Below are 26,665 nucleotides of genomic sequence, written 5' to 3' on the forward strand. Positions count from 1 at the left end.
CAACGAGGCCGCTGATGACGGTGTTTTACAGCTTTAATGAGATGCAGTGACGCTGTTCCGGGCGGAAAAGGAGTAAAAAAAACAAAAACACATTTAGCTGTTTGCGGCGTTTATCGGCTTAAAAGTACATTTTCGTTAAAATGTGCAACGAGTGTGTGCAGAAAGAATACCCAGACCGGGTAAGTCGAGGCTAATGAACCACATTACTACATGGTTTGACTCTATAAACTCGATTAGCTACTCGGGCTAACGTTAGCCTAGCCTAAGTGCACTTTGCTAATGTTTTAGCAGGCTTGTAGTTTTAGCCAACTAACTTTAAATGATATAGAATTAGTTTAACCAACCCAAACAGTGATGCTTCTTGGAAAGAACAAAGTTAAATGTGATGGCTTTCGTTGGTTTTCTGCTCAGGGCAACACCTGTCTGGAGAATGGCTCTTACCTGATGAACTACCTGGGCTGTGCCAGTTGCCACCAGAGGGACTTTGTGCTGATCAGCAATAAAGCCACCGAGGATGATGATGGAGAGGAGATCGTCACATATGACCGTGAGACACTCATGTTGTGCTGTGCTTCAGCATCATTAATCTGCTTAACCTTATTATTTTCTCTACTAATAATCCTCAGTATAAAGAAACACATTTAAATAAGATATCCACTGTCCTGCATCATAGTTAATTGAGTCATTGTGTCAATAAGTAATAAAAAAATACTACTTTCCTGTTTTAGCTTCATAATTTCATACCAGAGTGAGTCCTTAAATGGTTTCTTCAGTGTGGGAACTTCAACTGGCATGCACAGAGCACAAACCCAATTGAACTGCAACACTGAGTACACACCATTTCTGATCTGGCAGTGTCAATACATTTCTGGTAGATGAACAGGAGCAAATCCAAGCAGCCAGGTTATTTCTCTTGTGGAACAAATTTAAAGAAGCATGGGAGGCAACAGTTGTGAAATGAGGTGTGCAACAACCACATATGTGTGTAAGGAGTCCACAAACTTTTGGCCATGTAGTGTATTTGCTTTTCTGTCAAGATGTGTGGTGGTAGTACTGTCAAAACCCCACCAACGGCATGTTTAAGAATAATCCACAAATTTCTGTCTTTCTTCCCAGATGTTTGTAAGAATTGTGATCATGTCATCGCCAGGCATGAATATACCTTCTCTGTTGTTGATGAATATCAGGTGAGTAGTAGTTTATTTATCATAACTAAGTTGATTGTTATGTGAGGACACCAATAAAGATCTGAAGAGGATCACACTTGTTTTGTAAACCAGCATTAGTCATGGTTATGTGTCTTCCCAGTCTGAGTCTGTTTCATGTTATCCAGGAGTACACTATGCTCTGTCTGCTGTGTGGAAAGGCAGAGGACTCCATCAGTGTGTTACCAGATGACCCCAGACAATCTGCTCCTCTGTTCTAACCCTCAACAGACATCAAACCTGCAGTTTTGGATCGACTGTCTCCACCATGGATGTGCTTCTGCTCTCTGTTCACTTCAACGTTCTGATCCTTTTAAATCATCCATTCACAATTTTAGTCTTATTCATGAAGTCCTGTCATAAAGTACTGTATAGTAATAGCAGTTGAGCAGGAAGTGTAACTTTTAATTACTGTTAATAATAAATTGTTTTTTGAAATGTTTATGTATAGGAAATAAACATTTTTTTACTACTAAGAATTTTTATTACTGTCTGTATTTCTGTTGCTCCTTTACACATAATATCAGATGTGACATAACCCACAGTTCGCAATTAAGAACCAATTTGTGAAAACATGAATATCATTGAGAATGAAAGTTGGAATTATAAGTTAACAAAAACTATTTTTCTACAAGGCCAAGAATAAACCTTTAACATCAACCTCAGCCAATGTGGAGTAGTCGAAGTACCTAAGGTGTTCAGAAAAATGAAAATTTGAGCATCTAAAGCAAGCTAATCATATTCAAACTTTGATAAACCTAGAAAAAGAGTTACTGGAGCCGGTTTAGCAAACCACAGATTGTTGTCCTCCACATTTTAAATCTGTTTAAATGCATGTTGGAGCCATCACTTCAGTGTGACTGTTGGGGACCCCACCCCTCCCAATTCAGTCACCAGCTCATCAAGTATTTCTAGTGCTTACATAGAAGTCTGTCACTGAAAGCAGCTGCTTCAACACAATTTGACAAGTGACTGTTCTCCAAGGAAATGGCACAGTCTGAGTTGGTGAGACTTCAGTTGCATAAAGTTAGGGTCATCAGATTTAGTTGAACTTACTTTAGAATTCACTAAACTTTGGACATATGTTAAAAAGGATATATCTCCCCCACTGGCCCTTCAATATTAATTTAGAATTACTAAAGCTGAGAATTGGCATTTTAATGCAGTGACCACTATTGTTTCAAATTGAATGTGCTGCTGTACAGAGCCTGAAGAAAATGTGTAACTGTCCAAATTCCTATGGTCTGGATACTGCTGTAGATGAGTGAGGAAGCAGGAAGTTTAGGTAAACTGATTGTTAAATCACAAGGACAACTACATGTGTATCCAAGAAATATTTTTGAGATCCGGTGTTTATTTAATGCACTTATTCAAATATGTTTTAAAGCTGTGATAAAAACAAAAGGCAACTATCAGACATGATGAAAGTATTTGTTCTTTTTAAAATCACCATATGTCCCTTGCCTCTTTCATGAGAAATAAAAATGCATATCATTAGTCTACATTATAATGTAAGCAGTTCAATAAAAATACAGGGGTTTTAGCTGATTGTACAAATGAATAAAAAAACATTAGCAACTAACTCATGCACTTTTCGAATACTGAACTGTGGGTGCACTTACATGTACATTCTAATATCTTGATGCATGACAAATATTTTCTAGCAAAGTAAAAGTGCACAACTACAACATGATGTCCCAAAAGCAATTCACTGTTACATACTATCATTAATCTAGCAGTTGTACAGGAATGAGGTCAATACAGGACTGCATGCCCTGCCGTGTACATGAATGTTGATGTTGGTATAGTGCTTGTAATGTTACTTATTAATAGTGTACTTAATGTGAGTACGTGGTTTGTATTAGTGAATACCATTTTCCTAATGGTACATATTTACAGTTAGCATCAATTTTACATCCCTCAAGTATTAAACACCTTTTTGGTCTCATGTTAGGCCTACATGGAGTGTTCAGAGTGAAATGAGAGGTAAAAGTTGGCAATCAAAGTTTCCTCAACCATTTTGTTTCAACTGCAGGTATCATTCCACATTGTCAAGTATTTTGAGAGACACATCTAACAAATGAATAAATAAATAAATACAATTTATCGTACATTTTACTTTACATACAGTACATTCCCTTGAGTAAATACCATATTTACACATGCTCAGAGACAGTGAGACTTGAGACATGCTCAGACTGTGAGACAGCCTCTCACAGTTGCACCATCTGATCAGTCGTACCTGTTGAATACAGTCATCGAGTCACTTTCCCAGAGCCTTTTCCCTCGTGGATCAGGCTTCTTCCCCTGAAGCTGTGGCCCCACTGACCTTGCCCAGGAGGCCTGTCTTGCGGTTGAGCGTGCTGAGGAGGAGGGGAGCCAGAGAAGCTAGACGGAGAGCGGCTACGTCCCTGCAATGCCCCGGTCTCGCGAAGCTCCTGGCGCGACGGGGAGGAGCTTAGCGAGCGCTGCAGGGAAGAGGAGCTGCGAGGGCGAGGGGGAGGGCTGAAGAGCAGCCCGCTGCGGTCCTGCATCAGCTGGGTCAGACTGGCCAGGAAGTCAGCATCACTAGTGCTACTGGCACGCACTCTTAGCCGCCTTCGCCTACATAAAAAAAAAACAACAAAACAAAACAGAGACAATACAATCGATATGTTACTATGCCTTTTACGGAGATTCTCCTGTGATCAAACCCTGTTTTGATATTAATTACAGCCAGAATTCTTCCAGCAAAAGTGTTTACATTTTCATTGTTAAGAGGTGGTGCCTCCAGTTCCTGTGCTGGAATAAATGCCTTTCTTTGCACAAGGGATTCATTGGAAACAATGCATGTGTGTAATCAAACAGCTCACTGTAATATTATCTTGTCGATGTAAGTCTCACTGTTTACTGTTCACTCTCCTGTAGGTGTATCAGAGCTGTATTCTCTTAGTGCTAATGCAAACCAAACACTCCCTCCCTGCTGCATCACAATTACTGTGAAGTTGTCACCGGAAATATAACCTATTTGTTAGAAGTTAGGGCTGACTGTGACCATCAAATAAAAACTCTACAAAAGAAGATCAAAGTGATTTTTTTTTTTTTTTACAAGAAGGACCAACCACAGTGAGCTGTTAGGTGAAGAGTTTAAGTTGACAGGCTGCATATCTTTGACTTCTCAGCAGCTCCTGTTACAGCACCTTCCTGTCACAATGACTGCATAATGGGCTGCCTCCTTTGTTAAAACACAAATGTGTTTGGCTGCATGGTAAACTGAAACACCAGTTGGTTATATTTCTGGCAAAGTAACTACTGAAGTGTTTGCTGTAGTATTTAACTGCACCTGGTGCTGCCACAAGTGGTGACATCTAAAGAATTACTACAGAACATCAATTACAAACTATTACAAATATCTCACAGGTCTTAATTATTTCATAATGGCTTGATTATATGTAGCTCATACCTGTTGTCCACACATGGACGGATAGGTGGCTTCCCAGGTGGTGGTCGAGGCAGAAACCTACTTGTGAGCTGCTCGGGTACAAAAGTGGCACTCACAGGTCGTGGGATCTTACTTTTACTACCAGATGAGGAGGATAGAGAGAGAGGGTCTTCTCCTGCACAGTCAGATCTGGAGCCTCGCTCTGAGGTGAGCCTGTCTCTTGGCAGAACACAGGGCAGGTTTTCACAGGACAGAGATGGAGAAGGTGAATGGGTGGGGGAGCCAGGGACTGGGCTGCTCCAGCGATATCGCCGCTCCATGTTGAGGTCTCTGCCCGGAGAGTCCCGGGGGGAGCTGGGGTCTCGTACGGGAATTCGGCTCAATCTTGGTGATGAGGGAGAATCTCTTCGCCTGAGTAGAGCTGGAGGTGGAGAGCAGGACACCGTGACAGTGCTCTCCATAGCGCCCCCTATCGTGTCGGCCTGGGGCTGCTGATTTGGCTCCGAGGAGCGATCAGGCAGACCAGAATCACTCTCTGGGTCTCGATCGTTGGTTAAATGAGTGGTGGGGCCTTTGGCTGGGCTTGGCACTGGAGTCAACTCCAACCTTCCTCTGTCTTTTGAAATTTCCTCTGCGAGGTCATCAGATTTACCAGATGGGGCCTCTAAAGGTATTACATCACCCTTCTCCTGTATAGGGGACTGTGGTGGACCACTCGAAGACTGAGAAGAGTTTACCAGTTAATACAGTTTATCAATAGCATGCAATTTTTTTTAATATTATGCATGTGGTATCCAGCTAAATCAAATTTTTATCTAAAACTTTCTCAAACTTAAAATTAACCACATGTTAAATAGTGCTGGACCTTGAGAGTGTTTTGTCAAAATTTTAAAGGGTTCTTTTGCACAGTTAAATGTGAGACAAAATGCTTGGTCACCTGGTCCATCTGGGGTCTTCCCATGATGACTGAGGGCATTTGTCCCAGCATCCCTGGCAGCCTCCTATGGCCCAGTAACCATGTGCCAGGCATGGCCATCTGTGACAGGACGGGGCTGCTCGGCACTGCAGACTGGCTGTCCTGTGGCTCAGAGGAGCAGTTCTCAGATTCTGCAGGTCTATGTGTACCTGGTTTGTCCTCATGGCGTGCCTCTGCTGTAGGCTTGCCTTCTCCAGAACCACTGCCTTGTTCCATTTCCAGCATCACCCACTCCTGGGAGTCCCCCTCCTGTGGCACAGAACTGAGATTTACAGCGACAAAGCCACTGTTCGCTGCACCCTCCTCTGGGTCAGGGGTTGCTGTTCTGAAATGCTCCTCATTACAGGAAGGTGTTTGCTGCCTGTGTCCCCTCTCAGGAATGGATTTCTCTCCAACATGAGAAAGGACAGGACGTTGTTTGCCCAGGCTGAAACAAGAAATTGAAAGCATCAAGGATTTTTCTGTTTTTATAAAAAAGGTAACTTCTGCTTTTTGTTATGTGACATGTACTGAGCACTAACTAGGCCTCAAGAAAACGTTCAATGGTGGGCTTGGGTTCTGGCGCAAGTCTCTTTTCAAATGCCAAGCTCTGACTGTGCCTCAATCTCCGAAGCAGCGGTGCAGCCCGTTCCATGAACATGGTTTCTGATCGCACCCGTCTAGGGGAACTCTGCATGGAGCCAGTGTTGGGACTCTGGTTCCCCTGGTTCTGACTGTGTTCATCCTCACTGACCACCTGAGCAAAATAAGTCATAAGAAAAGCTCAAAAACTGAAACACTGCATTTGTATCCCTAGAAAGTGGAAGCAAAACATACATTTCTTTAAATATTTTAAAGTATGAAGTCCAGTTTGTTCTTTAGCAAATTATCAGAAAGACAGCAGGTGATAATAGTTTAGTACAAAGTTTAAAACGAAGGTGAGGAGAAATAGATACAGTAAGTGAGGAGGATCTTAGGCATTACCATATATCTAGGCAAAGTGAATGTACCCTTATATTAAGATCTATGTAAAAAAAAAAATCCATTGTGATGTATTTGTAACTTATGGTTGGTTTTGAGCATAATTAAAATCCACTGCACTGCAGGTTAACTATACATCCCACTGCATGTAAAGACAAGCAGTTACATGACAATATTAGTACAGCATTAACAACATAAAACTACATAGCCACAACCTTCCTGATCATCGGCTGGGCTTGTTTATGGTTTTGGTTTCGGTCCATCTCTTCCCATACATCTCCACCAGGGGTGGTTGGAGTGGGAATCGGGGGGCAGTTGTCAGCATCACTGAGGCGCTCTCCTTGCAGGACATCCTCAGTGTTTTCCCGCTGCAGCTCGCCTGGCAGCACTGAAGCATTGGCCATGCTGTGGAGGAGAGGGAAGGTCACTCTGCAGCTCAATAAGTGCTTCTTATTTCCACAGCAAAATTTATAGTGGTGATTTCTCAGGGATCGCTGACTGTGCAGATTGCTAGTCTAAAAAAAGCTGCAGCTATATATTTGATCACATGTCCAACAGAGCATGAAGGAAATTTGGATAGTACGGCTTAAACTGCTAAAGCAATTCTTAAAATAAATGCCTATATATCAAAAGCAACGGAGCTCTCTTTAGATGTATGTACCCTAAGTATGCTGGTGTGAGGCGAGTGAGCTGCTGAGCAGTGGTTGCTGCGGCAGTGATGGTCAGCATATCCTCTGAATCACTTTTCTCCCAGTCATAAGGGTCATTCTCCAGCACGCTGTGGCTCTTCATAGCATTGTCAAACACTGACATCAGGAGCTGTGAGAGACAAACCACAGGCATCAGTGTCTGGTAGCTGGGTTGGAATAAACATCGTGTGCAAAATGCCAAGCAAGAGATGGCCAACCTCATAGTCAGGCTTAGTGTAGTAGTCCAAGGTCAAGATATGATCCAGGAGAGTACTAAACTCTGAGGGAAGGTGCTTCAGCATGAGTCGATGGTCATATGTTTCTTTCAGGTTTCCTACTTGTTCCTGGGAGTAGAAAGGGGAAAAAAGTTTGAATGCTCACACACACGTACACACACTGTTCATTTATAATCTCCTTTATACTGTGGAAGTCATGGAACAACATACTTTGTCTTTAATTTTTCTCCAGGGTAGCTGACCAACCATGAATTCAACAAGCATGTAGAAGAGGGACCATAGGTCATCATGACGACCCATTTCCTACAGATTAAGATACATAAGTGAGAGGAAGCAAGTGATTTTAAAATGGTTGAAAATAAAACTACTATTACAATAGGTATTTGGTCCATACTCACTTTATTCTTATGAGCATTGATTGACGCATATCGCACGGTTCCTCTAAAGCCTGCCACAGGGCGAGGCTGAAAGATACAGTCAGAGTGTAAAAGAGTGACTCAGACTTCAGATTTACAGGCCACTTAATACAAGGTTTACATCTATAAGCACTTTGTCAAAGACAATTGTATTTACTGTTTTCGTCCAAAGCATTTATGCATGTTAGGGACGTCCACACACTGATGTCAAATGAAAGACACTGAGGTCACACGAGTTGTAACAGTAATCATACCATAGTTTTTATTTGAATTTATTGCCTTTTCATTTGCATTTAAAGATATCCTACCGCCTGGTGACAGCCTTGCACCTGAATCGGCTTGAATTAAAGAAGCTAAAACAGTGCTGTATGGAAGTTGGCATACAGTACTTACTGGACGGACTTCCTGGCTTGAGTTGGTAAACTGACGGGCCAAACCAAAATCAAGCATATAGCAGCATCTGCAGGTACTGGCAAGTCTTCCCATTGCAAAGTTAGACTGCAATTTTAACAACAGGCATAAACAGAAACCAGTTCATTACATAATATAATGTGCTTTTTAAATTTGATTCTGCTGAGTGGTTAAAAAAGAAGAACTTAGCACAGATACACAGACATAAGAACCAACAAAATTACAAGCCATATAGCATAGAGACCAACTTACAGGTTTAATGTCTCGGTGCAGGAACCCTACAGAATGGATGCTCTCAATGGCTTCTAAAATCTGCTTGCCAAGTCTCAAAGTTGTGGAGACAGAAAAGGTGCCGCGGGTCATGGTTCTACGCAAATCTGCCAGATTCCTCCCCTTTAGACAGGAAACCATTGGTGTATGTCACATCATGATTCTGAGTAACATGCCATCAGAAGCAAGTTGAAAACCTGACTAATATTGACTGGTAAAGATCTCACCTGGAGTTCCATCACTACGTAATTGAACCGATCATTTCGACCACAACCCACAAAGCGACACACATGGTCTTTGCCTGCCGAAGAAGCAGAAATCTAAATATCAATAACCTGATCAGTGATGTTAGTGAATTTTAAGGTGCTTAATGCCATTTAAAGACATATTTGCAACGGCATTATCTGCTAATACACATCATGATCCTGGAGGCTACCACCTCAGACAGGGTGACTAGTAATACTCACCCTGAAGCTTCTTCAGCACAGCCACCTCCATCTTCAGCACCTGCTTAGGTTGTTGAGCAGACTCCACCTTTAAGGCGACAGTGGCCTGACTCAGCTGATCCAAAACCTCATAGATCTCCCCAAATCCACCTCCACCTATCTTCCTCACCTGAAAATAAATAACGACTCATTCTCCACCCAAACCATACACATACTCTTGAACTCATAACCAGTATTATAGTGGAACTGCACGGCTTTGTGATTTCTTTTCACTTACCACTTTCCATCTGTCTCTGACTAGGTCTGCCACTGACAGGATGTCTGTGTGCTCTCCAACCCCACTCATCCTCAGTGCTCTCAGCCACAGTCTGCACCTGGCATCAGCGACGCAAGCCCCTCACTGGAAACACAAACTGGATTTTATTTTGCCTTTCACACACAAAGGATGCTAACTGATTACGTCCTGTGGTGCCTGACATGTGGCATCATCCATCTAAACGACTACAAAGATGAGTCCCCGATGCTAACGCGTCTCTATGGAAAGCAGTTAGCGTTAGCATCATCTATAACGTGACTATAACTAGCGCAGATAAGATTGCGGGTCATAATTTGCGATAAACCGGTCGATGGAGAGGGTTAGGCACTGGGAAGCTGACGATGCTCAATGCGGCAGCTCCAGTGGTCTTGTAAACAAGCTAACTAGCATGTTTACTAATGATGACCTCCTACCTTTCTTCGCTGCACCACTGCGATCCCGGTTAGTGCGTAAAATCCGAACAGTTCCCATGCTCACACTGTTGTGTTCTCGGCTGCCCAGGTCATTCCAAGCGGCTGTTTATTTTAGAAACCCCACGATGGTGGTGGACCATAGCGGACGTTAGCTAGGATTAGCCGGCTAGCATGCTAACGGATGGAGAGGACCGTGCCCCCGCGCTCCGGGTCTGGCTCTGGCGGTGACGTCACAGCAGGACTGGTCTCCCCGTGGTTCATCCGCAAGATCCCGCATCCCCCGAGAAACTGCGTGGAGCAAATCCTCCGCGCACAGCAGAAGCTGTGGCAGAGAGGAGGCTAAATGGGATCTGAGCAGCACAGTCAGTGCGGAACACTGCATCACCGCTGATCAATTCAGACTGATCAATCATTATTATGTTTGGCGAAAAATAAAGCATTATTATTATGTTATCATCATAATCAGCATCATTATTACTATTATTAACATTTTATTTTTCTTCAATGGTCCAGTAATGGATGGTCTTTTATTTTTGTGTGTTTGCTTCTGTTGTCTTGGACCTTGAGTCTGTAATAAAGTTGAATTAAACATGAATTAATTAAGAGGCGTGGGGAGTTCTGCTGTCTCTGATAGAGTATTGACAACCTTTTGACAGACCTCTGACTCCAATAATCTCATGTAGACAAACTGTTGGCAGAATGATTGAAAATGGTAAAAGTACAAAAGTAAGAAACACTAATGCAATAAATATATCTTATTCCACAAGACATTGTTTGTGTCTACAATAGGTTGCCTAACTGACGTGATTACACACTTAGCAATAGGCCTAATTACCCTGGCATCATGCAGGGACTCTCCCATGGCAGGCAAAGGGGTTTTTTCTGTTCTACCCTGCCTGCTGGCACTGGGTGGATGTGTAAACAGTATTCAAATGTGAAAGATTATATTTTACAATTCTTTTCAGAGTAGTGCTCGGAATCATTATGGCAAAGGTAATCCCAGGTAATCTAATATGTCAGTCATGGGTGCAGTGTGTTGTTGTTCTGGGAATATGGAAGAGCTGAAGGGCATATTATATTTTTTGAAATTAGTGGGTTTTAAAGACTTAGAGTCCTTTAAAGGAAAAGAACAATTAAAATACAAATTATACAAGAATTATACCAGAAACAATGTCTTGCGAAGTAAAGAACATGCAGGTTTGTAGAAAAACAAATATTTTAGTATGAAGAAATATAGAGGTTTATGAAAGAATTGACTTGATACAAGGAAAAATATAGATCACTAAAGTAAAGTTTTATGGTGGAGTTTTAATTAGCATTGGGTGGAGATGCTGTTTGTATTATTAGCCTTACGGCCCTGGTTTTAACACAGAACAAACTGTTTCCCAGGGATGAGCTAGACCCCGCTTTCCGGGGCAGCCATTGCAGCAAATCAATCGTACACGGATACTGAGTGGGCGTAGCCAGACAATCGGATTGGATAACAGGATGTCCGTTGAGCTGTTTTGGGGTGAGGCGGTGCGTCTGGAGGTGCATAACTTTCTGCGTGTTTGCGCAGTTTCACGGTGCTTCACATACTCTGGATAGACGGAAACAGCCACTTCACGTCGGCAGGTTTGGCCGCAGCGCGTTGAAATCAGCGGAAATACCAGCGCAGGCCGCTGCACGGCGACGTTTTCATGTTTTCACCGTCGCATGTGTGGTTTACTCGTTGATGTGGGGAGAAAGTTGTGGACATGTTTTCCTGGAAGTGCACGGTTTTACAGATTCAGTGTGCAACCGCGTAACTGCACTGTTAATGGGGTTTTCCAGCCTGTCCGGACTTTGGAGTCTTTTTTTCGAGGGGTTGTAGAGTCGCCTGTTCGCCATATTGTGCGCAGTGAAACTCGAGAGAAAGTTGTCAGAGTTATGACATTTGCTGCGCACAATCTCTTCATGGAGCTGCATGATCGAAACCAAAGTGACTCCATGGAGGTGGCCATGGAAAGCTCTGTGCACCATTGATAAGGTATAAACAGTTTAACTGGTGCTCACTAATCTGCTGTGTCGCCTAACAGCGCTCGGCCCGTCAGACGCTTCCTTATTGCTGGTTTTTGACATAACATCACTGGCTATCGCTCGGGTGATTGCACGAACCCCTTCGTTTCCTGTATTTCTTGTTATGCCAAATGGCAGCTACACTGTAAGCGCCTTCTTGTTGTTGGCTGCCGCTTCATAACTTCGGCTTATAACGTCCTCTGCATGCAAATATCGGCATATAGGTTACTCTCTGTCTGTCCTTTCTTCCACAGGCATGCTCTCTTACTAATTTTCACTTTACTGACTGGGCTGTTTGCTGGTGTAGGCCTCAGTTTCCTCTTTGCTGCAAACAAGTGAAAGACAACTGAAACTTTATTCACTGTCTTCAAAAGAAAAAGCAAATCTCTAACCCCTACTTTCTCTCATAAGGTCTGGCACCCTAAAGAGGATGAGAAGAATGGACAGCAAACCTCAGATCTGATTCTGGAAGGAGGGTTGCATTGCTCCCCACCTAGCACTTTCCTTTGGGATTTTTATTTCCTCCCAAATACCTCTGTATACACAATTAAACAAAGAATTTCTCAACCACAGGCAGTAAAAACACACTACAGAGGCAACAACTCTTTGCGCACACACACATCAAGACTGAGAGCTTGAACATTTTCAAACCTTATTATATAACTATGAGTCTTCCTCCCCAAGTTAATACTGACAAAAGTGGCAAGCATCGGGCTGCAGCCATGAAAGAGCCTGTGCAACATCCAGGGGAAGTTTATTATGGTATGGGGCCACCGGCTTTAGAGTCAAGCCACACTGACTCTACTAGCAGCTCTGCTGTTTATAACCCAGAGAAAGGGCCCCAGAGTCTGCCACACTATCAACAGGCTGCTCCAGTAAAGTGGATGCACCAGGACTCCTTACAGGCCCCTGGCTGGTCTCAGGAAGCTCCTGTGCCAGCCTGGGGGCAGAACCTGACATTCACTCCCCCTTACATGGGTGGAGTGAATGTCAGGGGTCAGATGGCATTCCACAAAGGAGGCCATGAAGGTGTAGTTCTGCCGATGGGGGGAGAAAATCAACTGCCAGGACCTGTTGAGGTTTACAGAGATACCTCCCAGGCCCAAGCTCAAGGGAGGGGTCATGAGTGGGAGCAGCATGCTGCGGCTGCAATGCATCAAGCACAGCTGCAAGCCTATCAACATGGCCACAAAGGTGTAGAGCTCCAAGGTCAGTCTCATGCGCCATCTCACAGTTTGCAGGGGTCGATGCTGCAGCCTTTCCAGACAACCTTTCGACCCAGCAAACAACAGTTCTCATCTGGTTTTTACTCCGCTTTTCCGGGAAACAAGGCAATGCCAAGCCTGGCATACAGTGAGCAACCTAAAACTCAGCAACAGCTGCTGCACCAGATGCAGCAGCAGCAGCAGCAGCAACAAATGCACCATCGTCACCAGCAACAACAACAGTTGCATCAACAGCACCATCTCCAGCTGCAGCAGCAGCAGCAGCATTTGCAGCAACAGCAGCAGCAAATCCAACAGCATCAAATGCAGCAGCAGCAACAACAACAACAAATGCAGCAAATGCAACATCAGTATCACCAGCAACAAATCCAGGAGCGACAGCAACAAATCCAGCAAATGCAGCAGCTGCAGCAACAAAATGTGCCACAGCAAGAAACAACACAAGTACAGGTGCAACCAAAACAGCAACAGACCCAAAACTTTGCAGCCTATCAGTCTCCTGAACCTTGTACACCTGATGGTGTGTCTAAAAGGGAAGATGTCCAATCAGTGGAGCCACAGCTGGAACCAGAGTCACAAACCTGTAATGTGTCAGCTGTACCTAATCTGTGTCCTGAAAAGGTCGCCACAAATCCTGGAGAAACGTCAGATGCACAGTCAACAGCTCCTAGGCGCTCCCGGCGCCTTTCCAGAGATGGACAGTCTCCATTGGGTCCCGCTTCGACCAACATCTGGTCTCAAGCCACCAAAGAGCCTCCACCATCCCAGAATGGAGTATCAGGCGTACAGAGAGGAGGGGAAAGCCAAGTGACAACAGGAGGGGTCATCCAGATCACCCGCAGGAGAAGGAGGGCATCTAAGGAAATCAATTTGGAGACACTGGCCCAGAAGGCGTCAGAAATGGAGTCTCTGCCTGCTAAAACTGTCAAGGTTGAAAAAACGCTAGCACAGTGGTTGATTTTACTTTTTATTTACCCATTTTTATGGCAGTTTTATACCAAAACAACAATTTATACACTTGAATTAGGCTGAATCCACTTAAGAAAAAATGGCAAGGCTAATCTGGGCGAGTGAGATCAAATCTTCTTGTGGCAAAGTTCGCAGGCAGCTGTACAAAGAGGAAGAACCCTGTTTCTATGTCGAACTTCCCTATGGTTTACAAAATCTTTTTCTTGGGTCTGTTTATGTGGCTTGTACAGCTGTTGAGTCTCAACTAAAGCAGGCGCCTGCCATTATGCACAGTCATACTAGACAGTACATTTTCAAACACCAGATACTGGTATAACCTGAAAAACAGCTATTATTGAAGATTCCTCCTTTGGATATGAAAGATTGCTCTCATTTCAACATTTTAAGAAAGATGATAGCCTTAACCTTGTTATTCAGGATTTATCATGTTTACATTGTAAGTGACACACACTGGAACTGGGTTCTTCTTCCATTTTCTCTTTAGCAGCTTTTTAAATACCCGGTAAACACAAAAATTAGTTAAATTGAGTCTTTCTCAGTCTTTTCTCAGCTCAGGGATGTTTAGTGCTGTACCCTCAGGGGTTACCAGGCTTGTTGGAGGTTTTTGTGCAGTGTGTGCACAAATGTGCACCGATGTACTATCGGAGCAGCTGCATGTCTGCACACCTCCACATTCCTCAGGCCCTTTCCCTGTCATTCAGCAGAGCTAGGGAGGGGCCGAGCTGTCAACCTGCACAACTACACTCCTATACTCCCCAACACAAACCAAACAGGTTTAATATTGTGATTCACAACCCAGAGCTGTTATATAATGGTTGGTTAGCTGCACTTTAATGTGTTACAAGATGAGGTTCACGTCTTAACTTTAATTGAATTATAAATTGTAAAACTGATATATGGGTTTCATAGTAGAATTTAGCGTTGCTGAATATTTTATCAGCTTGATCAGAAATACCAGGACAACATGCACACCTCTAAATACTTCAAAAATATAAATCTTTTAATCATCTAAAAATGACAAATTCTTGCTGGTTAAAGACTCTTAAATGTGAGAAAGAGAACATAAATGTTTTACACATAACCCCTTATATGTAGATGTGCACTCACACCATCTTCCTCTTTTTGTATTTCTTGAATCTCTTTTCCATTTTCCCTTCTACTTCTTCAATTTCCTTGTTACTTTCTCTTTTCTGTCTCTCCTCATCCTGCTGCTTGCTTTTGTGCCTCAACAGGAAGACGGTCCCTCAGGCAAGCAGGCTAACATGGTCCCCCTGGTTATCCCTGTGTCTGTACCAGTACAGAAGGGTTCAACAGATGGTCAGGGAAGCTGGACTCAGGGGCGACTCAGCCAGACTGAGCGGCCTGCAGGACAAACCAACCACAAACCGTCTGTCATTGTTGCTCGCCGCAGATCACTTAGAAACCCCATGACTGAGACTTTTGTTCAGGTTAGTTCAGTGCTGAGATTTGCTTGCTGTGATCACACATTGTTTGTTTATTACTGTTGTCATTTAGAGGAACAATATGGTTTGTAGATGTCACATGCTACATTTACAAAAAGTAATGTTTGTAGATGTCATTTCATTATGTAAATACTTTGAGATTCATTAATATACACAACTGGCAATGACAATGTAATCCTACCTAGATACACAACAGCTTCTCATGAGTACAGGCTGAAGCCCAAAGAGAGTTTCCCCAGTAAACATTGACTGAGGAGTCCCGAACAACTTTTATATTAGCTTGAATGACAAAAAACAAACTAAAGCTGTGATGAAATGCTAAAATGCACCTCAATTCATTTTGTACCCAGGATGGAGAAAATAATCCTGGACTAGATGAGGATGGAAAATCCAAATTTAAGCGCCGACCTCGCCCAGAGCCTCTTATCATCCCTCCCCCTAAACCTTCCACCTTCATCGCTCCTTCCATCTACTCCAGCATCACTTCCTATCAGAGCAACCTGCGCTCTCCAGTGCGCCTTCCAGACAACCCCCTCACCCTTCCCCCCTATACACCTCCACCCATCCTGTCTCCTGTGCGGGAGGGCACAGGACTCTACTTCTCTACTTTCCTGACAAACATAGCTGTGAGCAACCAAATCCTGCCACCGCCGGCTACACCCAAGTCTGCAGCACGCAGCCTGTTGCGCTCCAGTAAGTCTCGGTTTATGCTTTTGACTTTATTTATGGTGATACATCAATTCTTCCAATGAAGCTTTCTCTGATGATGTGTAAGAGGTTTTCCATTTGGATTTTTTAGCAAGTTCAGAAATTACCCCTCCTGTCCTGCCTCTGATCGCTGATGCCACACCTGTTAGCCTCGAACCGTAAGCAATGCTTCAGTTATCTAAACTGGCTTCTGAAGATTTCAGTATTCAGAATACATTTGCATAACACAATATTATTCGTCTACGTCCTGTTTTGTTTAATCATCCAGGCGTATCAACATTGGACAGCATTACCAGGCAGAAATTCCTGATTTGCAAGAGCAACTTTCCTCCCAGTTTGATCACCACAAGGCTGACTTGGTTTGGTGCCCTGTGGATAATTCCCATTCTAAGATTGGTGACCATGAGCGCTGTTAGTATCTCAACTTACATGTCATCCATTGACTTATACCACCAGTTTTAGGTGGCCATTTTATCACCATCTCCTCCCCACTTTCTCTCCCTAGTGGATGATTTGATGAACATGGCTTGCTCCAGTGTGCTCAGAGGTGGAGGAACCAATCAGGAGCTGGTTTTGCACTGTTTACATGAATGTAGAGGAGATTTCCTTGTGAGTATAGTGACTCATATATTCATTGGTATACTCACTGGACTCATTTGTTAACTTACTGAAATTCAGTTCACAAATGTGGTTTGACAAAATCAATATTAATAAATTTCCAGAGAATCACGCCAACATAATTAAAAAAAAAAAAAAAAAAAACAACTTAAAATGCATTTGTTAACATCTATTATTACAATATCTGAGCAATCCTACTGTAACAATGTTCTTGGTATTCTGAGAAGTGTTACTACTTGATGCATTCAGATGAAAAACAACCGGTTTCTTGAAAATTGATTTACTCACTGTGTTTTCAGGAAACACTGGGACGATTGATGCTTCAGGACCCAGTTTTCCCCAAAGGCCATCAACTTGCAGGTTATCACTACTCAGGTGAGCACTTAAAAATCTGTTTAATGTAAATCACTTTAATCAACACATAGATTCTCTTTTTCTAATGCTGTTTGAAGTTTTCTATTTCTCTCTAAATGTCTCCTTAGTCTCGCAAGAACATTTGAAATTTTGATTTCCTTACAGGTTCCGACAGCTGGACTGCAGAAGAAAAGCGCTACTTCAACAAGGGAATTTCTGCCTATAGGAAGGACTTCTTCCTGGTGCAGAATCTGGTAGGCTTGCTCATTTATCCTGCAGTATAAATATTTGTGAATCAGTGTGAATAAATCCACAACTATATATTAACCATTAAATGTTCTGTGTGGCATCACTACATGGTCACAGCACCTCTAGTGAACCATTAGTATAGTTTCTTTGAATAAACATCAAAAAGATGATTTATATTGTGTCTTATATAGTATATGATGGCAGATTCATATGAAATGGAAAACGTGCTTGATTGCAAACAGGAAGAGGTCGATTGTCTTTCAACACAAACAGAGCTACAATATAAAAACATGCAAAACAGAAGAAAATTAAACTGAAAAGCCACATCCTCTTTATGACAGGAAGTAACTGAATTTATGGGAATGGGGTCTTAATGTGAAACATTAACAGTAACAAATGGCATGAGAAAAACTTGTCAATGTTCTCATTTACTATAATCCTGTGAACAGAAATGTATGGAAATCAGAAAATGCTGCATATGCACCTTTAAAGCTGGCTATTCATGAAACATTTTAATCAATACTAATATGAATCTACATGTGCTTATTTGCTGGGCCAATATAAAGGTGAGGACCAAGACTGTGGCTCAGTGTGTAGAGTTCTACTACACATACAAGAAACAGGTGAAGATCAGTCGCAACGGGATTTTAACCTTTGGCCCCCCAGATTCACCAGTGGAGAAGCACGCAGAGGCCATGGTGGATATTAAGGTAGAGAGAGGTTGACTTGGCTCAAATTTATGGTTCAATATTACTATTATTCCATTAATGTTTAAACTAATCACGTTACAAGAAAGTTATGATCCGTTCTTAAAAAAAAAAAAAAAAAAAAAAGTAAAACCAATTTTTAAGTCTTAAGAGTTAAAATCTGAATTTTTGTGTGATTCATGACAGAGTTCACAGCAGTCAAAAGTGACACAAGGGGAAGCAGATGGGGATGACAAGAAGGATGGTTCTTATGACCAGAGCCATGAGAGCAGCCAGCAGGCAAGAGTCGCTCAGTCTCTACAGGCCCATGACTATGTAAGTTTGTTTTTTTGTTTTTTTTTTTCAACTACTTATGAGGGCTGTAACCAATGATGATTTTAATTATTAGAGATAAATCTGTTAGTTCTTTTCTCAGTTAATCAATGAGATATATGGTCAATGAAATGTTAGAAACCTTCCCAGAGCTCAAGGTGTCTTCAGATGTCTTATTTTGTCCAAACGTATTCAATTTACTGTTTAAAAAAAAAAAAAAAAAAAAAAAGCAGGAAATATTCACAACTGAGAAGATGAATCTCAAATTTTGATGAACTATTCGAAAATCAATTCTTTGATCAATTCTAAAAACCCATCAGGCTACATTTTCTGTTCACACAGGTTTAATAAACAAAGTCTGATTAAAGTTGTATGGAGCGCTGATATTAAACTTAACACCTACTTATTTCTGGCTGGTCCAGGCAGGAACAGTGCTCGTGATCAAGGAGCCAGACACCGTCAATAAGGAGGCTCATACTCTGTCGGCACCTCACAGGCCACGGGCTGAACCTGCAGTGAAGAAAAGCAAAACACCAGTGAAGGCCCCACAGGATCCTGATGCAATATTTCCATGCAAGAAATGTGGCAGGTATGGCCAAACCACCATAGAGATTTACTGTGTTTTCACTTAAGCTATTTGTTGTCTTGATTTGTTGAATGATACCGGCTCACTCAGTGTTGCTGTCTCACTGCTGCTATTTGCTGCAGTTATTATTATGTTTGTATGGTGCCGTTACAGTACTTAATGTGGTTCTCACCATATACATATTGTGAAATAAGAAATCATTCACTATTTTTTACAAAACATCTCAGCTCAATAATAACTATAGTTTTGACCCTCGCTGACAGTTATGTGGACATCTGTTTCATTTTAATGGACTTTAAATTGGAACTTGATTTGGTCAGGGATGCTTGTAAAAAGTTTGTGTTTATGTAAATTTAACCAATTATTCCTTGGCATTAAAATTTTACATTGGTCAGGCTATAGTTTAGAGCGAGTGTGCAAAAATGAATTAGTGGCACATGTCACGCATGCTAGGAAGAGGCTGGAAATGGAGTTTCATTAGTCAAAGACATGATTCATTATTTACGTGTTTATGAGCACCACTTAACACTCATCGTACTCCTTAGGTCATCGTTATCATTTCCATGTCGTGTTGCATAATTTCAAACAGCTGCTATTGTGTGTATTGCTACATACCTTTCTGACCCGATTCTAGGGTGTTTTATAAAGTGAAGAGTCGAAGTGCCCACATGAAGAGTCATGCTGAGCAGGAGAAGAAGGCTGCAGCGCTACGTCAGAAAGAACAGGAGGAGCAGGCAGCAGCTGAGGCACGAGCCAGAAAAGTGGCGGTTGCGGCGGCGGCGGCAGCGGCAGCAGCAGCGGCTCATCTGGGAGGAAAAGGGGATGGACTGACAGATCAGGCAGATGTCAGCAGCCAGGATGACTCATCTGAAGGAGAGGATGATGATGATGAAGACTGGCACTGAGAGCCATAATGAGATGGATTGATGGGTAGACAGAGGGTAGAGATGGCAATCAAATCAGAGGAGAAATGAAAAAATGCTGTACTGCCCCGTGAGGGAAGAATAAACGCAAGAAGAGCTTTTCAGATCTTCCTCTTAAACTTCACACTCCTGTCTTGGCTGAAACTCTCTGTTTGACTGTTATTCAGCTTTATACCAGTCAGCCAGGCAGGCACACTCCACATTTTCACATTTGTAACTTTTAAACATTCAGAGGAGATTTATTTTTTGTAAATGCACTTATACTGTATGCTTCAGCTTTTGCCAATATTGCCTTTTTATATCCTTTATTTAATTGACTATATGTCCAAATATACATTTTCATTGAGTGGACTTAAAGGTTATTTGGTATTTCATAAGAAAAACGGGATGTCTCTTTAAAAGCAAACATCAGATTTTTAGGTTGGTCATACACTTTTACAAGTAAGGGACCTTAGAAATGAATATGTACAAAAAGGTATATATGAGATTGCCATATATTTATGATACTGCATTTTCCAATGTTTTTGGTCATATTAAAACTAATTAGATGCAATAACATTTGTAAAATGGAAAGTCTCCACTGTTCAGTTACATAGACAGTGTATGATTGTAAGACATTGTTGAACCAAAAGGTGGAGCCAGAGGTTCAGTATGTTGTTCAATATTTTCCTCATGTTTGTGTGTACATAAATGGAAATTATGCCATGCCAGCCAATGTTTATAGGTAAACTTGGCTGAAATTGTTTGCGGATTATGTGAAAATCCATTTGTTATGGTATCTCCTTAAATCATAAAATCTAAAATCTTGCTGACTACAATACTGTCCTTTGCTGTTCGTTGACTGACATCTACTGTATATATACTAAACAAGGAAAAAAAAAAAATCACAATAATAAAATATAATTCCCAGCACAGCACTCACAGGTTTGATTGAATGTGCAAGGCAGGTTCCACAGGCATTGTTTGGCTTTTTAAGGAGCATGCTTGTTGACCTCAGGAGATGAGATGGCAGAGGACAGGGTGGCTGTTTCTGTCTCCCAATTTCTAAGAAATGCAGAAATTAGCTCAGGAGTTATACACACTGTATGTTAAACATTTCGTGTCCCAAAGCATGAACAGTCAACAATCATACTACCCTTGGAAAAAAAAAATATTCATCAACTTTTTCAAATCTTCCAAAAATGATAGTACCTTTCTGAGTTGTTCTTAGGGAAGGCTGAAATTAAGAATTTAATAATTAATTTTATATTTTTTTAAATATATGGTTTTCATTACTACCCTTTTGTCCATATTATGGATCTGGTATTAACAGTTAAATGCAGTTTACAATGTGATGTCTTCAGTGGGTTTTGTTTTTAGAGGTTCACATTGAGAATCAAATATCTTCCATAAGCACTGGGCCTACTAATAACGTCCCATTAGAAACCCCAGCTACACGCATACAGTAAAATAGGTTAGGGAGAGAAGAGAGGATGAAGACATTAGAAGGCAGACTGATGTAGAGCAACGGAGACAAGGGCAAAATGCTGGATCAATGTCACTAAACGTCTGGAAGACAAATGAAAAGATCGATGGATCTTCAGCAGCATGGCCGAGGTTAAATCTGATGAAAAGCAGAAATGCATATTAACAATATTTATGTTCAGCCAGTTTTGATCATTTTCTGAGCATGACCTTTGAGCCTGCAGATCAATGTCAGTCCTGCAGAAATGGAAAGATCAGAGCCGACATTATCATATTCATATAGAAATGCCAATGTTTAGTCAGGGTTCTTGTTGCATTTGTGGGGTTGAAAACAGCAAGGAAATAAACCAATCAATCATTAAATTTAGGAATATTTTCAAATCTTTTGTTTGCTGAGATTATTTAAAGAAGCCACAAAATTGACTAACATTACAGTGCAGGGATACAGTAGAAAAGGTTAATTAAAATTACAAATTACTTTCTGACCTTTGTCCAAACATATATGAACAAAGAAGCTGCTTCTCTTTAGTTTTCTTTGCTGGACACTATCTCTCCAGCACTGCTTATTTCCAGTTGTCCTTGACGCTGAACCAAAATCACTTCACATAATGACTATAGCAGCCATATAATTCACAAACCACTCAGCTCAATTTCAATGTGTGGTCACAGACCTTGAGGTGTGTCATTGGGACCAGCTGACCTCTTGGCCTGTGGCACCTCTTGCTTTGATTGGTTATCTGTCACCCTAACCCACAGCCCTCTGGCATGTTACAGTCAGGTCTATGGGGTCAACATATTCTGTTGGAGATCAGCCGCTCTTCTAGCTTCACACAGTTGCTCACTTAATGGAATTAAACCTATCTATCAGTGTTTTAGCTGGTGTCAGCTGTGTTACTCTCATGTTATGCAAACGGCCCTCCACCAGTCCTTTCATCGCCAGTGGAGCAGGGTTGCAACGCCTCAGACATCTGAAGTGCTTATGACTCACACTGGCATGTACTGTGAGGTCAGTTTGTGCTTCTCATATTAATGAGGCATAGATGGTGCCCTCAAGCTACATTATTAAATGTTGTCACTGCCAGTGAATGAAGAGGCTTTTTTTTCTCTCCTGTCAGCTACAACAAAAATACATTTTACTATGTCCCGGACACCAGTTCCACCAAGGTCTCACTGAAATATTCAGTTTGAGCTGCTAATTAGAATAGATCAATAGTTTTGTAAATATGTGTATTCACATTCTTTCCAAACAGGAGTTAGACAAGAAGATTTGATATCAGATTCTGATGTCTGTTTGGTAAATGAATTGTCACATCAGCAGCTGGTTAGCTTAGCTTAGCATAAAGACGAAACATCTAGATTTGGGATAGGCAACCTCTGTTCCTCGAGAGCCACTGCCCTGCTTGTTTTGCAACTATTACTGCCCCCATTCTTTAAATGTGACGTGCAGAGTTACTGTGCTGTGATGTGGAAAGGGCTATTGGACAGTTCAATCACATAATAACAATCACACTGAGGGGGATGTGGGGTGAGAATTTAATCAAGTCTGAATGATGGGACATGTTTAAACACAGGATTTAATTCAGGGAAGTATCAGGAAAGCTGTTCTTTGCTCCCTTATACTCTACAATAAAGTCACTCCCTGTTCATTATAGTTCACTCTTCCTTAGTTATGACTCTGCAAAAGAAGCAGCTTGGGTGGCCACCTTGTTGAAATTTAAAATGACTCGTGAGTGAAAGAGGTGGTGGCTGTAACCCTGCCAAATGCACTCATTTGCTGTAAGTGCTCTCAATTTAATCCTCATTTCCTGACTTCTGCCAATCTTCCCATGAGCTTCTGGCCTATCCTCATTGAGTCAACACTTTAACAAAGACGATACATATATATATATATATATATATATATATACACACAAGGACAGTATTTACTGCTTACACTGCACTAAATCATACTTGCATCACTAGATATGAGAAAGACACCAAAACAAATTATGTGGTTTTCATTTTTGGATTTGATTACAAGTGTTGGTTTTGCAGAGTTTAGGTGGGTTTAGTATCCACCGCATCTCTGTCTTGTCCTCATAAATCAGGTTGTAATTTTAAAGATATTTGTTGAGTTGAAATATGATAAATAATGCAAAACATACCGACGCTCCACTGAACCCATATTTGATAGCCATAAACCACATCAGCATGTTTTCTTTCTGCATGAGGATGTTTCCCTCAAATCCCTGAGCCGACAGTTTTAAGGCTGGCCAATATCCCGTTCAATCTTGCTGCGATCCATCAGCAGATCTGATGGCTACTGAATCAGTTATCTGTCATAAAGTCATTAAGATTCAGCCTTCACCTCTTGGAGCAGAGGTGATGTAGTGGTTTGGGATGCTCCGATTTATCTCTGTGATTCACTGTTCATCCCACCCCCCACTCCAAAACCCAAACCATGATTAAGCAGCCCACATACATCCAGACGTGATGGACTGTCAGCCTACATCAGCCAGGATGTAAACTGGAGGACGAGCTCTGATTTGTTGAAATCAGGAATTCTTCAGCATTATGGTCTTGTGATCGATCTAGGCATGCAGCCAGAGATCCATTAGTGAACAAGCTGCACTGAGAGCTGCATGATGGGTCTGCAGTGAAGACAGCTGTTTCTCACAGGGGCTTTCCTCAATTTGCCTTAAATTGCTTAGCCATCATTCATTACAATAAAAGAAACATTTCAAGCATTAAGTCATATTTATATATACTATTCTCTATTCTAATCTATTAGTGGAGTATTTTACCTAATTTTCAATAAGTGGTAGAAAAAAAAAAAAAAGTGCACATTAGTCCAAAATAACAGTTGAAATACTCCGTTTACAACAGAATCAACAGTACTTTAAAATTCAAGACTGGTTATACAGGAGGCAGCTTGTCTCAAGGTTTTACTATTGCCCCTTCAAAACAGATTTTAATCTTCAGTCGAAAGAATTTGTTTACACACTAGATTGCTCCGTCAAGGCCAAAATAAAATCAACTCAATCTATGACAAATTTAAACACCAAAAATTTGAACGTCACAGTCACAACGCTTTACTAATGCTTAATTGTTCTATGCTTTTTACTGATTACTCTATATATCACGTTCCACAAGAATTGTCCCTAAACACCACTAAAAAGACCGTCCATGCTTACAGCTGCGTTAATAGGCAGAAATAATAACTGACTAAAATATAAAGGTGAGTACATGCTCCATGGGAGGCACTGTCTATATACAAAGCAACTTTCATGTCTTGCATGGTGGTTTTCATACTTTTATTAAACCTAGGTTTTCTCTTCTGAACTTAAGCATAACAATTTAAAAGGCCATGGGCTCCAACACTCTAGCATGGTTCTTTAAATCAACCAATGGGCTTTTTTTTTCTACTTCTAAAAACACTGAGAAGTCTTTTCTTTACAGTACGACGCCTTCCTGTTTCTCTGAAGGTTTCCTGTATCAGACTACATCTTTGTTGTAACTGGAGGTGGCTCAATACAAAAGACGATGCTCTTCCTTCACAGAACAACATGATCCTGTCTCTGAGCTCCAGACTGAAAATTTCTCACCTTACTTCAACATTTGTATTTATCCCTCCATCACTTCAGTACTTCAAGAAAAACAACTTTACAGAACAACTTTTGGTCTCAGCACTTTCATGCCTGTCTCTGTAAAGCATATGCACAAACAGCTGCACTGAACTAAAAATCAAAACAGAATTTTATACATTAGTTTTCAACTTTATTTTGACAACAGTGATTTACTGCCAGACAAAAATCTTCCCTATAAACACTACATTTCTTTGTTTAGACACATTTGCATGCAGAAATGAAGACAGCAGCACATAAATCTTCTTTTACTTACAGTTTATTGTACATTCGATCAATAGGAACATTTTCTCTGGTGCCCAGGAACAATCTAAATCAGACTTATTGCCTCCTAATGACCACACAGAAAGCTGTTATTTCAGTCTCTGCTCAGTGGCTACACTTTGCACCCTGTGTGTTATTAGACAAGACAATTGCTCTGTCCAAGAGTGGTTTCTCTGTTTACATATTCAGGTAAACAGACTGTCGCTGTCCATTATACAGAGAGACTCTTGTTCAGTTCTTTGGGCTTTTATTTAAATGGAACTGATAACTCTAATAATGTCCATATCTGGACTCCAACATAAACACTCACGCTCATTCTCAGGAGCTGCAAAGATTTGGTGTTTGTAAAAGGGTATGTATTTTGGAAACATGTTATGCAATACATTATTAATGTCAAGAAGATGAAGTAGCAACTGTTCTAACACCATCTTCAATTGCATTCTCTTGCTGATTAAATGTACAATATAATGAATGAATTATATTGTACATTTATACAATATATTGTATAATGAATGATAATAAGCAGCACTAGGTTAGTTGGTACAAGCAAAGAATCCTGAAAAATATTCCTAAAATAAATGTATGACATTTACACCAGTATATAATTAAGACTGTAGAAAAATCAGAGGACTCATTTCTGACTTTGTTCAAGTCTGAGTATGACAGTATGTTCAAGATTCACAGTATCCTCTAGATTAACCTATATCCTCTGAAATCTTTGCCAAGTTCCCCAGAAATAATTTTATGGTTCATCAGACCAGAGCAGCTGCACACGATGTTTGTGCTTTATTTTAAATTAATATTCCGCTTTCCCTGATCTTCTGTTAAAAGATAAGGGAAATTAAAAGGAGAATCAAGTTCACAAAAATGAGCATTAAAAAAATAAGAGAGAAAATTTATGAATCAATTATACACAAGGTCATCTGAGGCCAATCAAAGCAATCACTGGAGCACAATAACACTTAGCAATGGAGCAGCCAATTATTCACCAAATAATGTCTTCAGAGCTTTGTTAAGTGCTTTTGGTCTCACAGCACACCAAAGTCGATTTCCATTTTAATGTCAAATCGAAAACACACAGCAGTGCTGCTTGTAACTGATACTGACACACTGAAATCTGGTATGGGCAATGCAACCCTGAGAGCATACTGTGTCATATTAATCAGTGTAAAAACAAGACAACAAATTACACAGACATGACCCTTTGATGCTGAGACCAACCTGCCCCAGACTTGGAAAGAAACGTTTTTTGGATGTCTTTGGAGGGAATGGAGAAAGCTTTTCCTATCTTCACCATTATTATCGTGGTTAGTGAGGATTTGTTCACTTTTACACTGTTACTGTGTGATTTGCAGTTTGACTTTGTAGCATTGTATTTATGAGTCATTGACAGCTGTGGCTTT

General features: G+C 41.2%; 3 protein-coding genes across 3 annotated transcripts; 2 read left to right on the forward strand and 1 right to left on the reverse strand.

Annotated features, from left to right (window-relative positions):
• The first annotated feature begins 18 nt into the window (after nucleotides 1-18).
• On the forward strand, nucleotides 19-1,684 carry churc1 (churchill domain containing 1). The gene is made up of 4 exons (XM_026318084.1): nucleotides 19-179; nucleotides 412-547; nucleotides 1,117-1,187; nucleotides 1,334-1,684. The coding sequence occupies exons 1-4, from the start codon at nucleotides 141-143 to the stop codon at nucleotides 1,424-1,426; spliced, it is 339 nt and encodes a 112-aa protein (XP_026173869.1). The 5' UTR covers nucleotides 19-140; the 3' UTR covers nucleotides 1,427-1,684.
• An 873-nt stretch (nucleotides 1,685-2,557) lies between these two features.
• Nucleotides 2,558-10,140, reverse strand: ttbk2b (tau tubulin kinase 2b). Its single transcript, XM_026319388.2, has 15 exons — nucleotides 9,760-10,140; nucleotides 9,308-9,430; nucleotides 9,052-9,199; nucleotides 8,812-8,885; nucleotides 8,567-8,707; nucleotides 8,297-8,401; nucleotides 7,886-7,951; nucleotides 7,698-7,790; nucleotides 7,470-7,595; nucleotides 7,224-7,381; nucleotides 6,778-6,967; nucleotides 6,124-6,338; nucleotides 5,564-6,029; nucleotides 4,648-5,348; nucleotides 2,558-3,809 (listed from the first exon to the last, which is right to left on the reverse strand). The coding sequence occupies exons 2-15, from the start codon at nucleotides 9,374-9,376 to the stop codon at nucleotides 3,461-3,463; spliced, it is 2,901 nt and encodes a 966-aa protein (XP_026175173.1). The 5' UTR covers nucleotides 9,377-9,430; nucleotides 9,760-10,140; the 3' UTR covers nucleotides 2,558-3,460.
• Nucleotides 10,141-11,272: 1,132 nt separating this feature from the next.
• On the forward strand, nucleotides 11,273-20,828 carry mideasa (mitotic deacetylase associated SANT domain protein a). Its single transcript, XM_026318517.2, has 13 exons — nucleotides 11,273-11,767; nucleotides 12,208-13,952; nucleotides 15,224-15,439; nucleotides 15,805-16,147; nucleotides 16,254-16,320; nucleotides 16,431-16,573; nucleotides 16,668-16,771; nucleotides 17,080-17,155; nucleotides 17,300-17,388; nucleotides 17,950-18,093; nucleotides 18,277-18,405; nucleotides 18,825-18,991; nucleotides 19,623-20,828. Exons 2-13 carry the CDS (start codon nucleotides 12,462-12,464, stop codon nucleotides 19,891-19,893), a joined length of 3,240 nt encoding a protein of 1,079 aa, XP_026174302.1. The 5' UTR covers nucleotides 11,273-11,767; nucleotides 12,208-12,461; the 3' UTR covers nucleotides 19,894-20,828.
• Nucleotides 20,829-26,665: the final 5,837 nt, after the last annotated feature.

Source organism: Mastacembelus armatus, chromosome 24, assembly GCF_900324485.2.
Source record: "Mastacembelus armatus chromosome 24, fMasArm1.2, whole genome shotgun sequence".
NCBI lineage: Eukaryota > Metazoa > Chordata > Actinopteri > Synbranchiformes > Mastacembelidae > Mastacembelus > Mastacembelus armatus.

Bases quoted from the DNA above. Each gene is read 5' to 3' on its own strand.
- churc1 (XM_026318084.1), top strand. From the start codon at position 141: ATGTGCAACGAGTGTGTGCAGAAAGAATACCCAGACCGG. The intron at 180-411 runs GTAAGTCGAGGC...TTTTCTGCTCAG, and splicing joins AGAAAGAATACCCAGACCGG to GGCAACACCTGTCTGGAGAA. The intron at 548-1,116 runs GTGAGACACTCA...CTTTCTTCCCAG, and splicing joins GGAGATCGTCACATATGACC to ATGTTTGTAAGAATTGTGAT.
- ttbk2b (XM_026319388.2), bottom strand. From the start codon at position 9,376: ATGAGTGGGGTTGGAGAGCACACAGACATCCTGTCAGTGGCAGACCTA. The intron at 9,200-9,307 runs GTAAGTGAAAAG...ATTTATTTTCAG, and splicing joins TCAGAGACAGATGGAAAGTG to GTGAGGAAGATAGGTGGAGG. The intron at 6,968-7,223 runs GTACATACATCT...TCTCCTCCACAG, and splicing joins CTCACACCAGCATACTTAGG to CATGGCCAATGCTTCAGTGC.
- mideasa (XM_026318517.2), top strand. From the start codon at position 12,462: ATGAGTCTTCCTCCCCAAGTTAATACTGACAAAAGTGGCAAGCATCGG. The intron at 16,148-16,253 runs GTAAGTCTCGGT...TGGATTTTTTAG, and splicing joins ACGCAGCCTGTTGCGCTCCA to CAAGTTCAGAAATTACCCCT. The intron at 17,156-17,299 runs GTGAGCACTTAA...ATTTCCTTACAG, and splicing joins TGCAGGTTATCACTACTCAG to GTTCCGACAGCTGGACTGCA.